Genomic DNA, 16,249 nt, shown 5'->3' on the forward strand with positions numbered 1-16,249 from the left:
CTGGCAGTGATACACGCAATCGAGGCCTTCAAACTTTTCCTTCATCAAGGCCACCTGCTCATAAGGACAGACTACACCACAGTTATGTGTACATAAACAAGCAAGAAGGCACCCATTCCTACCCTCTATGCAGACTGGCAATAAATCTATGGGAACTTTGCTTGAAACTCAATATACAACTGCAGTCCCAGTTCGTGCCAGGGAAGGACAATATACTGGCAGACAGTTTAAGCAGAACTACCATGGATGCACACGAATGGATGCTGCACCCAGACATCTTCTTACTCATAACACAATCATGGGGAAGGCCGGAAATAGATCTGTTCGCTTCCCCCCACAATCATTAACTGAAGACATTCTGCTCAAGGACATACCACCCACAAGCATGGAAAGTGGACGCTCTCTCTTTCAGCTGGAAAGCTCTAACAGTCTATGCTTTCCCACCACTCCCATTAATGACCAAGGTTTTACTGAAGATCAGGGCAGAGCAGCCCATAGTGATTCTGATAGCTCCAAACTGGCCAAGGCAGCACTGTTAAAGAGCATGTCACAGACAAAACCGTGGCCTCTACCCCTATGGCCACTTCTACTGTCGCAGAACAATTTCAAGACTCTGCATCCCAACCTGAAAACCTTGCAGCTAACTGCCTGGAGAATACCATGACTCCTCCTCAGGATAACTTATCCCAGAGAGTGAAGGACATTATTATGGAAGATCGCCGGCCTTCCACAAGGAAGGCATATTCAGCAAAATGGAAAAGATTTCTCACTTGGAACACAACAAAAGGCCTAGATGTGACAGTGATGAACATGGCATATATACTGGAATACTTGGCAGAATTGTTCCACAATGGCCTGTCTTACTCTTCCATTAAGATACATGCCTCAGCAATTTCAGCAGAATACAATGTTAACCCGCCTGTCTTCTCGCATCCTCGCCTAAGACAGTTTCTAAGAGGAATCAAAAACATCAAGCCTCCAAGGAAACCACCGTTACCTACTTGGGACCTTAACTTTGTGCTGGAAAAGCTAACACTTCCTCCCTTTGAACCAGCAGCATCGGCGGATCTACAGTTTCTGTCTTGGAAAACTGCATTCCTTCTGGCCATAACCTCAGCAAGAAGAGTATCTGAGTTACAAGCTTTAATGGCAGTGCAGCCATTTCTTATCTTTCATCAAGACAGAGTTTTTTTGAGGACCAATCCTACATTTATGCCAAAGGTGGTATCCAGGGTATCCTTGAACCAAGCAATTCACTTGCCTACATTCTTCCCAAAACCACAAAATAAAGGGGAGAAACTTCTGCACACTCTGGACATACACAGACAATTACGCTACTACTTGGACAGAACTAAAAATTACAGAAAGACTGACCAATTGTTTGTAGCATATGCTGCTGGGGCACAAGGAAAAGCAATTTCAAAACAGACAATTTCAAAATGGATAGGAAATTGCATTCGTTTTTGTTACTCCTTTCATGGAAAAACTGTGCCAGCGAACATTAGACCTCATTCCACGAGAGCCACAGCCACCACCACAGCCTTCCTAAGAAGGGTGGCTACCAAGGACATTTTAGAAGCTGCTACATGGAGCTCCATGCATACATTTGCCAAGCATTACAGTTTACCATTACACTCCAGATCCAGAGCAGGCTTTGCTACGGCAGTCCTGCAGGGTATATTAACTACACCATCCTTTACTTAGTTCCTCCACCCCCAGATTGGCTATGGTATTCTACCCATATGTGATGACTGCAGATGCATCCTTGAAGGACATAGTACAGTTTTGTACCTACCATAAATGTAGATGTCCGATAGGTATGCATCTGCAGTCAGGTTTACCCTCCCTCCTTCCCCTCTGTGGTATTCCCAGGGTGCTTACCCCTCTATTAGCTAGCTGGGGATCTATTATGGTGTATTTGTTTGTGTATATATATATATATATATATATATATATATATATATATATATATATATATTTTTTTTTTTTTTTTTTTTTTTTTTTGCAAATGTTTGGATTTTATTGCATTTCTCCAAATTTAGCCTTCCTAGAGGGCACCTGGCATCTGGGGCAAGAAAAACTGAGGAAGATGGCGTTGGCTGATGCTTTTATACCCCAGACGCTCTGACGTTGGGGAAAGTGTGACATCAGCCGAGGCCAGACCCAGACTTTGGAATCCGGCCGACCGAAGGGCTGCCTGAGGCAGGACATCCCATATGTGAAGACTGCAGATGCATACCTATCGGACATCTACATTTATGGTAGGTACAAAACTGTACTTTCTTTACTCCCAGCTCCAGTCAAGCCAGACAGATACTACAGAGTCCCTGACTCTTATAAATTCCTTTATAAAAACCCTATTGCAGACCCAGAAACTATTTCCCAGGGTCCCAAAGGGGTTAAGGCTTCCACTGCTAAGAATCCAGTTCCCTCAGATAGGGACTCTAGAGCATTAGACAGATGGGGAAAGAAAGTTTACACCTCTGCAACTTTAGCAGTGACAGCTCTGAATTGCCAGTTTCACATGCTTAAGTATCAACAATATTTACTGTCTCGATTAAAACAGAAAATGAGTATAAATGCAGAACAACCTGAATATAAGGAAATGCAGGATTTATTGCATGCAGCTGAACAAGTGAGAAAGCATACTTTGCAATGTGGTTTTGATTCATTAGAAGCTTCTTGTAGAGCAGCAGTTACAGGATCTGTGATTCGAAGGCATGCTTGGTTAAAAGAACAAAGTTTACCAGACCATGTTAAGGCAAAATTACTGGATGCCCCTTTGCAGCAAGATAAATTATTTGGTATTAAGGCAGAAGAGGTATTAAAGAAAATGGAGGATAAGGCAAAATCTATGCAAACAGTAAAGGATTTCTTACAGGTACAGCCACCACGATTTAGCAGAAATTGGCCTACTAAGAATTGGTCCTTTCCAGTGTCAGACAGGCCACAAAGAGGCAGATACAGACGCCCAAGAGGCAGATCTCAGCCATAAGGTTCTTACAGACCACGACAGTGGGGTGCTTCAAACCCAAAACAAGGTAAGGATAAGTCACAACCTTACAGGAAACAGTCCCAATGACTTTCCCCTTCCAATGCCAAACTCTTACCTTTAGAGGCAGCTCCCTTAGGGGGGAAACTAGCACTTTTTTCTCAAAACTGGCAAGCAATCACTCAAGACAAATGGGTGCTGAATATTGTGTCTCAAGGTTACAGGTTCCACTTCCACACTTTTCCAAGGCTAAAAGGAATGCCAGACGCGCCACAAAATCAACGAGCAGAGGCACAAAAACAAATAACAGCTCTCATGGACATGAGAGCTATTCAAAAAGTACCACAGCAGGAAAAAGGACAAGGATTTTACTCAAGACTCTTCCTGGTACCCAGAAAGGACAAAGCCTGGAGACCCATTCTGGACCTTTCCACTCTCAACACTTACCTGAATGTTTCGAAATTCAGAATGCTGACACTACAACAGCTTCTTCCCATGTTGGGCAAGAAAGCTTGGCTTGTTACTTTGGACCTCAAAGAGGCATACCTGCATGTCCCTATTAGACAAAATTGCAGAAGATACCTCAGATTCATAGCTGGCTCAATACACTACCAATTCTCTGCACTGCCCTTTGGCTTATCTACTGCGCCCAGGGTCTTTACCAAGTGCCTGGCACCAGTAATCGCATTTTGCAGACAAAAAGGAATTCATATATATCCATATCTGGACGACTGCCTGATTCAAGCAGAGAGCAAGGACATACATTCTTCTACAGCGTCTGGCATTCGTAAAAAGATTAAGTTGCCTAGGGTACACAGTAAACAAAAAGAAATCAAAACTAGTGCCCTCACAAGAGATAATATTCCTGGGTGCCAGCTTAAATACAACGGCCCAGATGGCTTATCTCACGCCAGACAAACAAGGACAACTGACTCAGTATTTTCAGTTGATGGCAACAAAGTCCCAACTCCCTGCAAGAAAACTTCTGCAGGCCTTGGGATTCATGGCATCCTGCATTCTACTAATTCCATATGCAAGACTGCATATGAGGAAATTACAGTGATACCTAAAAAGTGTTTGGTCTCAACATTCACACAGCTTGGAGACAGTAATACCTCTAATTCCCTGCCTACAACAGGAGTTTTGATGGTGGGCACAGGCATGTCACCTCAACAAGGGTCAGCCTTTCACTGTCCCCACAGCCAGGCAGACTATAACAACAGACGCCTCGGATTACGCCTGGGGAGCACACATGGCAGGAAAATGTATTCAGGGCAAATGGACCACAGAACAAATGCCTCTTCACATCAATCAAAAAGAGATGGTGGCTGTACAAAATGCCCTAACAGCTTTCAAGGACCTTCTGCATCCAGGACAATTATTAATAAGGACAGACAACACCACAGTGATGTGGTACATAAGCAAGGGGGCACTCATTCTTACCCCCTGTGCAGGCAAGCCATGACCTTGTGGAACACGGCTATAACTTATCAAGTTCATCTGCAAGCACAATTCCTGCCAGGAAAGATAAATACTCTGGCAGACGACCTAAGCAAAAACATCATGGATCCTCACGAGTGGAAATTAAACCCACAAGTTTTCAGCATGATGATGCAAAAATGGGGGTGCCCAGATATAGATCTCTTTGCCTCCCCACTGAATTGCCACCTACAAAAATTCTGCACAAGGACTTATCACACACAAGCATGGAAAATGGATGCTCTTTCGTTCAGCTGGAAAAACCTAAGCGTTTATGCCTTCCCACCACTGCCTCTTCTTTCAAAGGTACTCCTAAAAGCCAGACAAGACAAACCACAGATGATTCTGATTGCTCCAGACTGGCCACACCAGCACTGGTACCCAATCTTAAAGAACTTATCTCAAGGTCTACCTCGGATTTTGCCTCAAATTCCACACCTTCTGACTCAGCAAAACAATTGGATACTGCACAGTCAGCTCAAAACTTTAAACCTGGCTGCATCGAAGATTCAATAGCCAAACAGGCAACTCCTCTCTCTAAAGCTGTTATGGATGTCATTTTGGAGGCCAGGAAGCCTAGCACCAGGAAATCTTATTCAGAAAAGTGGAAGAGATTCTGTGCCTGGAACCAGTCTCAAAACCTTGATCCTCTGGTCCCTAACATTCCTCAGATACTACAATACTTGACTGAGATGCTGGACAAAGGACTATCCTTCTCATCCATTAAGATTCACGCTTCTGCCATATCGGCTCATTACAACACAGATCCTCCTATTTATTCTCACCCTTTGCTAAAGCATTACCTCAGAGGGGCTAAAAACATAAGACCGCCCTGGGGAGCACCAACACCAACTTGGGACCTCAATTTAGTTTTGGAAAAGCTCACTTTGCCTCCTTTTGAGCCAGCCAGTTCAACAGAGTTAAAATATATATCATGGAAAACTGCTCTGCTTCTGGCAATAACCTCAGAACAAAGAGTCTCAGAACTACAGGCACTAATGGCAGTGGAGCCTTTTATCATTTTCCACCAAGACAGGGTTTCTTTAAGGACAAACCCTTCCTTTATGCCTAAGGTGGTATCCAGTGTGGCTCTTAACCAAACTATTCACTTGCCAACCTTTTATCCCAATCCCCAGAATAAAGGGGAGAGACTTCTACATTCCTTGGACATACACAGGCAATTATGCTTCTACTTGGACAAAACAAAAGCTTTCAGAAAAACTGAACAATTGTTTGTATCATATGCTGCAGGATAACAGGGAAAGGCTATTTCAAAGCAGACCATTTCAAAGGGGATAGGACACTGTATCCGGTTCTGCTACACACAGCATGGGAAACCTGTACCATCTAACATTAGACCACATTCCACCAGGGCAACTGCTACTTCTACTGCCTACCTTAGAGGAGTACCTAACAAAGATACCTTGGAAGCTACAACTTGGAGTTCAATGCACACCTTTACCAAGCATTACCATTTGCCTCTTTATTCTAGATTCAGAGCTGACTTTGCAACTGCAGTGCTGCAGGGCCTCATAGCCACACCAAATCCTCTATAGAGCCAGCCACCCAAACTCAGCTTTGGGATTCTACCCAAGTGTAATGACTGCAGCAGTGAAACACAATGAGCATAGTACAGTTTTGTACCTGCCATAAATGTAGATGTTCGAGTGTCTTCACTGCTGCAGTCCAGGTTACCCACCCGCCAGCCCCTCTTTCTTATCTGGGACTAACCTATACTACCTTTGTGGTGTATTTGCTGGTTATTGAAGGTTTTATTTTTACCTTTTTTGTATGTTTTATTAGCAATATGTATTGCCTACCATTTTTGGGGGCACCTGACATCTGGGGCAAGAAAAACTGAAGAAAATAGTGTTGGCTTCTTCTTATATACCCCTGGCGCACTGACGTCAGGGAAGAGGCGACAGCAACTGACGCCGGACCAAGACTTTGTAACTCAGGCGGACTGCGGACCCGCCTGATGGCAGGATAACCCAAGTGTAATGACTGCAGCAGTGAAGACACTCAAACATCTACATTTATGGTAGGTACAAAACTGTACTTTATGTGGTACATAAACAACCGGGGGGGGGGTACCCATTCATACCCCCTTGCAGACTAGCCATGGCTTTGTGGAACACAGCCTTGAGCTACCAAGTGCATCTACAACCTCAGTTCCTGCTAGGAAAACTAAATACAGTGGCAGACAAACTAAGCAGAAATCTAATGGACCCACACGAGTGGAAACTGGAACCAAAGACTTTCAACATGTTGATAAACAAATGGGGGAACCCAGATATAGACCTGTTTGCCTTCCCCCAGAATTACCAGTTGGACAAATTCTGCACAGGGACTCCCCACAAACAGGCTTGGAAAGTGGATGCTCTGTCCTTCAGCTGGAAAAATCTATCCGTTTATGCCTTTCCTCCTTTGCCTGTCCTCTCCAAAGTACTACTAAAGATCAAGCAGGACAGACCAAGGATGATACTGATTGCACCAGATTGGCCACGCCAGCACTGGTATCCCCCTCTTGTGCAGTGTGTCACTGCTGGCTCCATGGCACCTGCCTCAGACCCCTACCCTGCTGTCACAGCAGGAGAGCCAGATTCTGCACCCTCAGCTTCAAACCCTGAACCTTGCAGCTTGGCTAATTACCTAATCTCTGTGTTTCCATCCCTCAGTAAACAAGTGTTGGATGTCATTTTGGAGGCAAGAAGGCCTAGCACTAGAAAATCTTATGCTGAAAAATGGAAAAGATTCTGTGCCTGGAACTAAACTCAAGGGATGGACACAGGTGTGCCCAATTTACCTCAAATTCTTCAATATTTAACTGAGATGCTTCACAAGGGCCTTTCTTTTTCCTCCATCAAAATTCATGCCTCAGCCATTTCTGCTCATTACAGCACAGAGCCACTCCTCTTCTCTCATCCACTGCTCAAGCAGTTCCTCAGAGGGGCCAAAAACTTAAGACCACCCAGGAGACCCCCAACTCCAGCCTGGGACCTTAACTTTGTATTGGAAAAAGTCACTCTTCCTCCTTTTGAGCCAGCTGCAAGTGCAGAGTTAAAATTCCTTTCTTGGAAAACCGCCTTCCTTTTAGCAATCACTTCCGCAAGAAGGGTATCTGAACTACAGGCCCTTATGGCAGTGGAGCCTTTCATCATCTTTCATGCGGACAGGGTGTCCCTCAGGACCAATCCCTCCTTCATGCCCAAGGTGGTATCCAGTGTGGCTATCAGTCCATTCATTTGCCAACCTTCTTTTCTAATCCACAGAACAAAGGGGAAGGGATACTGCACTCCTTAGATGTGCACAGACAACTTAGATTTTATTTGGACAGGACAAAACCTCAAAGGAAATCTGAACAACTGCTGGTGGCATTTGCTGCAGGGGCAGAGGGGAAGGCTATTTCAAAGCAAACCTTTTTTTAAATGTATAGGCCATTGCATTCATTTCTGCTACAAGCACCATGGAAAACCTACCCCACAGGGGATAAGATCACATTCTACCAGGGCTGCTTCTACCTCTACAGCCTTTCTCAGAGGGCTCCCTACCAGGGACATCCTAGAAGCTGCTACCTGGAGCTCTGTACATACCTTCACCAAGCATTACCACATGCCTATTTTTTCTAAATCCAGAGCTGTTTTTTCCACTGCAGTTTTGCAGGGCCTAATAGCTGGCCCTAATGCTCTCTAACTTCCTCCTCCCTTCCTTAGCTTTGGGAATCAACTCAAATGTTATGACTGCAATAGTGAAACACAAAGAACATAGTACAGTTGTGTACACTTACCTTAAATGTAGATGTTCGAGTATATTCACTGTTGCAGTCCTGGTTACCCTCCCTCCAGTCCCCTGACTTCTCTTGGCTCTACCCTTGCTTCTTGTCTTAAGCTTTCTGGTGTATTTGCTTTTTGTTGGAGGTGTAACGTAACATATAATTGCTTCTCTTTGTGGGGCAGCTGAGGGCTACCTGCAGGCAGATAACCCAAATGTAATGACTGCAACAGTGAATACACTCGAACATCTACATTTATTTTAAGTGTACACAACTGTACTTTCTGTTGGAGAGGATACTGCATTATCTGTTTATGGAGTCATTTCTCAAGTATCTTGGAGAGGAGTGACAGAATAGCAGTTGGTCTGAAATTAGATACATCTGAAGAATTACCTCCCTTATGTATAGGTAAAGTGTAGAATGTTTTCCAAATTACTGGAACATATGATTCAGAGATAGATCGGTTGATCAGGATGGATACAGGATAGGCTAGGGGTTCAGCTGCAATCTGTAGGAAGTAAGAAGGTAGATTATCAGCTGAGAGGGAGCAGGGTTTGAATTTAGAGAGTGAGGATTTAATGTAGTTAGTTGAGACTAATGTGGGGGAGAAAGAATTTGAAGGATGAGGTGGAGAGCTTGAGAAAGAGTTTGAAGGATGAGATGGAGAGGCTGAGAAAGGGGAGTTATTAGTACTTTTTCGAGTGGGAAGATCATTAGTAATGGTAGTTATAGAGTTGATAAAATGATTGTTAAAAGCAGTAACAGTTTCTTCAGGGGTTTTATTCAGACATGGGTTAGGAGGGGAAGGATTTCCTGGATGCAGTAAATGATTGTGCTCCAGAATTTTTTTGGGTCAGATTTTAGGGTAATGGGAGGGTTGGCATAGAAGTTGATCTTGTCTTTGTTAATAATTTTCTTTATTTGACTTCTAAGATCTATATAGGTCTCCCTTTTACTGCTGGTTGAATCACCCAAGAGGAGCGACTCCAGTGGCCATTCTTTCCATAGTCCTTACTCTGTTCTGTAACTACCTGAAGGGAGAGTTGGGTCTGCGGATTCATTCTTGCCTGAAAAACCATCACATTTGACCACTAGTTTCTAGGAGTGGTCACTCTGACACATGCTGAAGCTCATCAGTGCCCTAACAATAAGAGCTGTGTTCCTGGATCCATATGTTTCAGTGGAACTCCTGAGGTAGACCCATACTGTACTGTAGAAAGTGGCTGTGGAGGCTGCCCCAGTGTCAGAAGAAGATGAGCTTTTACTCATGTCTTTTTTTTTGGTCCAGATCTTAGCCAGCACATCTGGTACATTTAGTTTTAGATGGCCATCCAGCAGGAAATAACAGCTGTTGCTCCCATGTCTGGATGATGTCATTGGACATAATTGATTCCTTTTGGAACTTTATCTGTTTAGTCCACACAGACGTTTCCTCCATTTTGCTGTGGTAAGCATCACTTCCAGTACAAATTGTTGGTGTTTGCACTTTTCTCAGTGCCAATGGGTTTTGAAAAGATTTTGTCTAATGCGGTTTAAACTTTGCAAGAGGAAGATATCCTAACATTCTCATACTTGAAAATCTGACTACTGGTTGTTCCATTGAGGAACTCCCTATGTTTTGTCATTTTGGGTGATGCTGCTTCAGTTGCTGTTCCTGGTGGATGACCATAAAGTGAATACATTCCTTTGTAAGTCCCTGATATCTTTTTAGTTCCTGGCTGTGACTAAACATTGGAACACCCACGGTCTGTTCTCTTCTAAGGGGAATTTTTTTTATTTAGACAAGAGTTGGATACTTCTCTTTGTCTATCATTCCTGTACTTGAAAATGGCCAACAAAGTCACAGTTGTGATAGTCTGAATAGGGCCTGGAAAGTCATGGTGTTGACATTGAATGAGGATAAATACAGATTGCAAGCATAAACGAATGTTGCCTTTTGGGATTGATTTTCACCACACCCTTTATGTGCTGCCTGCATTCTGAGTATGCAGGTATTGCAGTAGGCTGTGATGTGTTAATGACTTTAAGGCCACCATGCCCTTACTGGCCACATTTTTGGTGTGGAGCCCTTATTGCCTGGCCTTAGAATGGTGGGTGATCCCCATTAACCTTCTGGTGGATTTCTCCTTCCTGCAGCTGAATCAGTTACAGATTACTGCAATAGATGTTTTTGTGGGGTCTGGAGTTCACCTTTGTCCTTATTTAGTAAATGTGGGCCTCCTTGAAGAAGATATTTCACATTAACTACATGTAAGTTCAAAGAAGTTTTTCTGACCTTGAAAGCGTTCAAGAAACATTTGTGTGTGGGGCCTGGCCTTAGCCAGTTAGCCAACTGGCCTGCTTTTCTAAATCTTGCAACTGGTTTAGGTAACACCTGAGCTGACACTGCATGTCCAACGTGTGATAAACTTCTACTTCCCTGGCTTATGCCATAGCAAAGAACACTGGGAGGCAGATGGACTGCCTTGGACCTAGACCAGGGGCAGTATTTACACAAACAGACCATTTGTTTACCTCCTCTTTGCTAGTGAAGGGCTTACTGCTGCCAAACATCCACTTTCCAAGTAGATTACTAGCGGTCTTCTTTTTTGCTATAAGGCTGCTAACCAGTCATTGGTAAAAACTGGTCTCAATTTTGCTCCATCCGAGGAGGAGATTTCTGTAGAGCTTGCTTCAAAACTTTTGTGCCAACACTCTTATGCAGTGGTCATGGGGTCTTTAGTGTATAACTTCACCAAAGAACACTGTCTTGACTGTGACTTGGGGATTCAGGACAAAGCTGAGAAGTCATTACTCCAGGGATTTGCTGTCTGAACTCTGAGATTATGCAGTTTTAGGTTTTTTTTATCCCTACTAGTGACTTGCTGGAATTCAACCCAGCCTATGACCGTTAAGGAGGATCCCTATTTTTTAGTTCAGAAAAATATATTCTTACAGGATCATTTGTCTGTGAGATGACTGTCTTTGCTGGTGCTTGATCAGGATTACTGTTGCTCCATCACTCTCTTTTGTTTAATAATCTAGTGTCAAATCTGCATTGTTTCTTGTTTTGTAGGAAGATACTTTGATGGTGACATGGAAACAAACTGGAAGACTATGAGGATATGTTTATCTGTGCACTCTGTGTGTTACATCATGATGTGTGTTGATTTGTGTATGCAGAAATCCCTGAATGTGGGATTTTTCCGAAAAATAGTGCTGACTTGAGGCTGATAGAAAAAAAAAGCCCGTCAAGAAGGGTCTTCTTGTAGATAAGCTGATGTGGTTAAGAGCTTACCTCTTAATTATTTTGTTACAGTGCCTTCACTAGGACAGAGGTTGTAAAAGCATTTCTAATTGCACATTCTTCTTTTATTCCTTTGTCAGATAACAAGGATGATGAAACTTTGGACCACGAACTAGGTTCAGACGTGAAGAGTAGTGCAGTAGATGCAGGGAGGAGACTGATACAGTACTTGCTTGATCACAACGTCAACCTTTTTGGACATGACCAGCTCTCTCAAACACAAATTGCCAGCAGCGCTTTGGAAGAGGGTATGATTTAATTCATGCTGGTGTCATTGCTCCCCCATCTTATAAACACCATGCTTTTTTCCTCAGGTGGTAGTAATTCATTTGTCCTGCAACACAATAATTTTGGTCTGTCATTGTTAACAGTCTTCACTTTTTTTATTTTCCTTTTAATTTAGATTGGTCTGTATTTTACCAGTGTAATACATTCTGCAAGAATCAGACATACTTCAACTTTGTGTTCCTAGTAAATGCCATAAGAAGTATATTTTTTCCAAGTTCTGTAACTTAAAGTCATGTTTTCAGATGCTTTCAGTAGTAAAACTGAGGCAAAGTATTTTTTGTGGTCCCAGTAGAAGTGTGAATTAGTGAGTCATAGGTAAAGGATTGACAAAACCATATGGTATTAATGGGTATTCACATTGAGGCAAAACTGATGAGTCTGTTAACTTTGCAGCAAAACAGGAGTCAACAGATGAGTGTAGAAAGGTTGTTGGTCGTCATAGTCACTGTTTCATAAATTCTGGGGATTTCTCCCTACGGGAGTCAAGTAGCCAGTCCAATTTCTAAAGCTGTGTGACCTCTGCCCCTCACCAGTAGCTGATTCTTTCCTGCACAGATGTCAGTTGTATAAATTGAGGGTTTGCTACCACCTTTTGTTTTTCCTTGCCTCAGTATGAGAAATTGCTGGTTTCACATCAGTCCAGCAGGTCGACCTGCTTCTAGAGCTCAAGATACGTACCTCATTTGGGTTGTTTTTTCTTGTATGTAATTTGATGTTTATATTGTAGCCAGTTTAGATGTCCGAGTCTAAGAAGATGAATTGTTGCACAGGGCTTGGGAAACCATCCCTCACAAAAATTTCCATTCCAATTTTATATTCTATTTAAGCATGGAGTACAAGGTAGTCAATCATTACCACTGAGGTTAAGCTTAAGGTAATCAAGCATCATTACCGAGCTCTGAAGAAGGTATATGCCTCATCCAATTCTACATGTTATCAGCCAAGTCTGATAGAGAAATATAGTGAGATTAAGGAGACCACTTCATATTGGAAGGTCACTCTAGGCATGACAGAGTTGAACTTGGTAAATTTCATTTGCAGTTCCCATACTATATGCTGGTAAATACCAAAGCTTCTGGTGCAGCCACTGTGAAAGCCATCATGCTGTTCCTTAATAGTAATCCTCATAGGCCAAATCTGTCATGCAGTTGGTCAATCCAGAGATTTCTCCAAGGGCTTCAGTTTCTGACACCTGAGTTGTGATAAGTGATGGGAGGAGTGTTATCCCATGCTTTTTGTGGAAGAAGAAGCTAGCAGAGAACAAATTGAGGTATAAGACATCCACCACCAGCTTGTGGATCTAAGGTGGCTACCCCAGCAAAGTTGAGGACAAAACTTTCTAGACATAAACGAAAATTAACCAGCTTGCCTCAGGTTAGATTGGGAGGATTCCTGTCCATCCCTATATCCCAGACACTTTCTCAGGATTTATTCAGGGTGACTCAGTGTTTTATTAATGTTTTTAAATTCAGCCAGATGGCTGCAGATGTGCTGTATGTCAAAGTTCCCTTCTAAGAAAAGGAGGAGGGAACCTTTCCCTCAAGAAGTTTCTGATACTGGAGATCCAGAGGTGGATGAACTGGAATGTTGGTCATATGTCTCCCCTCTTTTATTTTGAATCTGATAATGAGGACACCCTACCATTTGCTTCCCCACCAGAAGTTGTCTCATTAGGGGGATGACCAAATTAGAGACTCTCTTAAATTCTCTTTGTCCCAAGTAATGTGTAGGAACTTCATTGGCCCATCTGACCCAAAGTCTGTACCCATCTCTCCAGTGCTGAAAGTACAGTGTATCCTTTGAATTATTTTCCCTACCCACTGCTGCCAGGAAGCCTATTGAGATTTATGGGGTCCAGGACTACCATAATCACCTTTGTAAAAATCCTGTAGCTGATTTAGCTCTGTGTCCATCCAAGAATCCTCTTCCCAATGGTAAAGAGAGCAAAATTGTTAGTCACCTTGGGCGAAAAACCTGCAGCTGTGCTAACCTGGTTTCTAGAGCCCTTAATTGTCAGGATTTTATGCTGAAATGCCAGGGATCTCCCCTCATTCATCCGTCTCTAAGGCAGAGTGATCAAAGATAAAGACATTACAGTGAAGATGTTTGAACTTTACAGTCTCAGTGTCCAGGTTGCCAAACATTCCATGAAAATGTGTCAGTAATACATTGGATGGATCATGCAGAGCATCTACAGGGTCTGTTGTTAAAGTAGAACTCCTTAGTGCATCTCTCAACAAGGAGCTTCTCTTTGGACTCCCAGCAGAAATAGTTTTCAGAAGACTGGAGGAGAAAGGAAAAGCCCTCTAGTCTGCAAAACAGTTCTTCCATTCTCAAGCTGCAAAGTGCAGTAGACATTATCATAGCAAAAGCAGGCCTCTTTATCCAAAGCAAGAAGATGGCAAATTCTTAGAGTAAGAGAGTCCCCTGCAGAAAGAAATGGCAAGCAGCACATCAAGATCAGCCTGTATGCCTTCAGGACCATGGCATCTCGAGCGAACAACTGTGGCTCAGTCACGCATATCCCTTCCCCTCCCCAAAAATCCCATCCCAACCTTCACTTCCCCTTACATTCCTTCCTCGTGCTCTACCTCATAAGGACTGAGATCTGTCTGAACTTGTTTGCAAAACAATGGCAGGTAATCAGCCAAGATCATTTGGTCTTTAAGGTAACGAGTGACACATGCTACAGTTTTTAAGTAGACCCAGATTCTCAGGAATTCCCCCTGTTCCGCCCTTGCTGGAAAATTTTCCTTACACAAGGGAGCAGTAGTTTGTTTTAGTAACAAGTGACTATGTTACCAGGCTGGGTAAGAAAAGGATGATGGCTAACTGTCTTTCTGGAGCCAGGATTTGGACTGTAATAAGGGCCATTAGATCTCTTCATCTAGGCATATACAGTCATGACCTGGAAGTGGTCCACAAAAAATGACCTTAGGAATAATACCCAGAAAGACGTGCAGAAGGATGTGACTGAGTTTGCTATGTGTTTGCCTGAGGCAGGAAAGATAATGGATTTTTATAGTGTTTTGCCACCGCAGAGAATTATGCTAAGATTCATAGACAATTGGCTTTAATAATTGGTTGTGTAGCTGGTGTCATTCTAGAGGAATCCAATGTTTTTTCTTCTTAGGACGAGATGGCTGGCAAATCTTGCTGTGATAGTTATGATCTGCACCCTTGTTGTCAAGATTTTCACATTCTGACTAAAGCCTATGCACATATCTTGTTTTCTAAGTTTAAGTCCTTACATTGGGACATTTCAGCCTAATACAAAAATTAAATTCTGAGCACATTAAGGTATTTCTACTCCGTGCCAGCAATCGTAAGAAAGAATTGCATGAACTTGAGGCTGTCCTGCAATTTAGACATATTCAAATATATATGTGTAGTTACAGAAACATGCTTTCAGAGCAGTGAAGGCACTCCATCTCTTTTTGGGTTTAGTGACTGTCATGCATTCAGACTTGCTGGCATTTGAGGGGGAGCATCAGTATTTGTCAAGGATGTCATTACCCCTCACAACTTATAACTTGGGACACTAAATTTGAACTTCTAGCTGCCCAGGTCACCCCAAACAAGATTGTTACTCCATAGCTAGCTGTAGAAGACTCTCTATGTCCATTTCTAACCACAGTAACTATCTTACCACTTGCGCTGAAATTCCCATTAAACACAACATCTTTGTACTGGGGGTCCTCAGCTATCCATCAGTTAACTGATTGACCTGGAGTGGCATAGTTGGAATGGCAAGTGCTTCTTTAATTTTGTAAATGCTAACTCCTTTTTATAAATAGATCTGATGTTGTCTTTTCCGTCTGGATTCAGCCTGTGGGGTATCAGATCTGACTCTGGTCCAAGACCATCCACTTCCAAAGACTATGGCCCACAAGCTCTGCCTTGCCTCCTTGCCGCCTTGCTCTTGCCTCTACCCACAAAGCCATGCTATGTACAGGGCTACCCCAGATCTCATTTGCCACCTTCCAGGAGAGCTAGATCTCAAGCAAAGCCTGGTGTATCCTTTTTCTTACTTTTGTGCAGTTCTGTCATATGTTTCTCTAGCCTTGTAAGATTGTGTGTTTTTAGGTTGCTTTCTGATTAGGCTAGGCTAGTTTAGGTAGCTGTAAGGATTTAATTGATGTCCTTCTATTCCTATGTTGCAGTCAGTGTTCTAGTTGTGGGATTTCCTGCTGTCAGGCGACTTGTACGTCGGCTCCTATACAAAAGCTTCATATTTGCTGTTGCAGCATGCGTGGGACGTCAGACGTAAGGCCATAAACCAGGGGCCTTAAATGTGACGTCTGCACACACAGTCCTCAGAACTTTTCAGCCGCAGATGACCTACACATCGTGCAATCGCTGCTTCACAGACGTGGCATCAGTAAAGCTAAGTAACCCGTTGGGTTTCTATTTTTCTTTATGTTCTTCGTGT

General features: G+C 43.0%; 1 protein-coding gene across 6 annotated transcripts in view; it reads left to right on the forward strand.

The window, feature by feature from the left end:
* The window catches only part of ARHGEF1 (Rho guanine nucleotide exchange factor 1), a 3,019,431-nt gene that overhangs the window by 2,738,556 nt on the left and 264,626 nt on the right, over positions 1-16,249 (forward strand). For all 6 annotated transcript variants that reach the window (XM_044080805.1, XM_044080809.1, XM_044080807.1 and 3 more), the window contains one exon: positions 11,610-11,777. In XM_044080805.1, coding sequence (XP_043936740.1) covers positions 11,610-11,777 — 168 coding nt within the window. The remainder of the gene's footprint in view (positions 1-11,609; positions 11,778-16,249) is intronic.

Source organism: Protopterus annectens, chromosome 8.part0, assembly GCF_019279795.1.
Source record: "Protopterus annectens isolate FY-2018-M chromosome 8.part0, PAN1.0, whole genome shotgun sequence".
Taxonomy (NCBI): Eukaryota; Metazoa; Chordata; order Ceratodontiformes; family Protopteridae; genus Protopterus; species Protopterus annectens.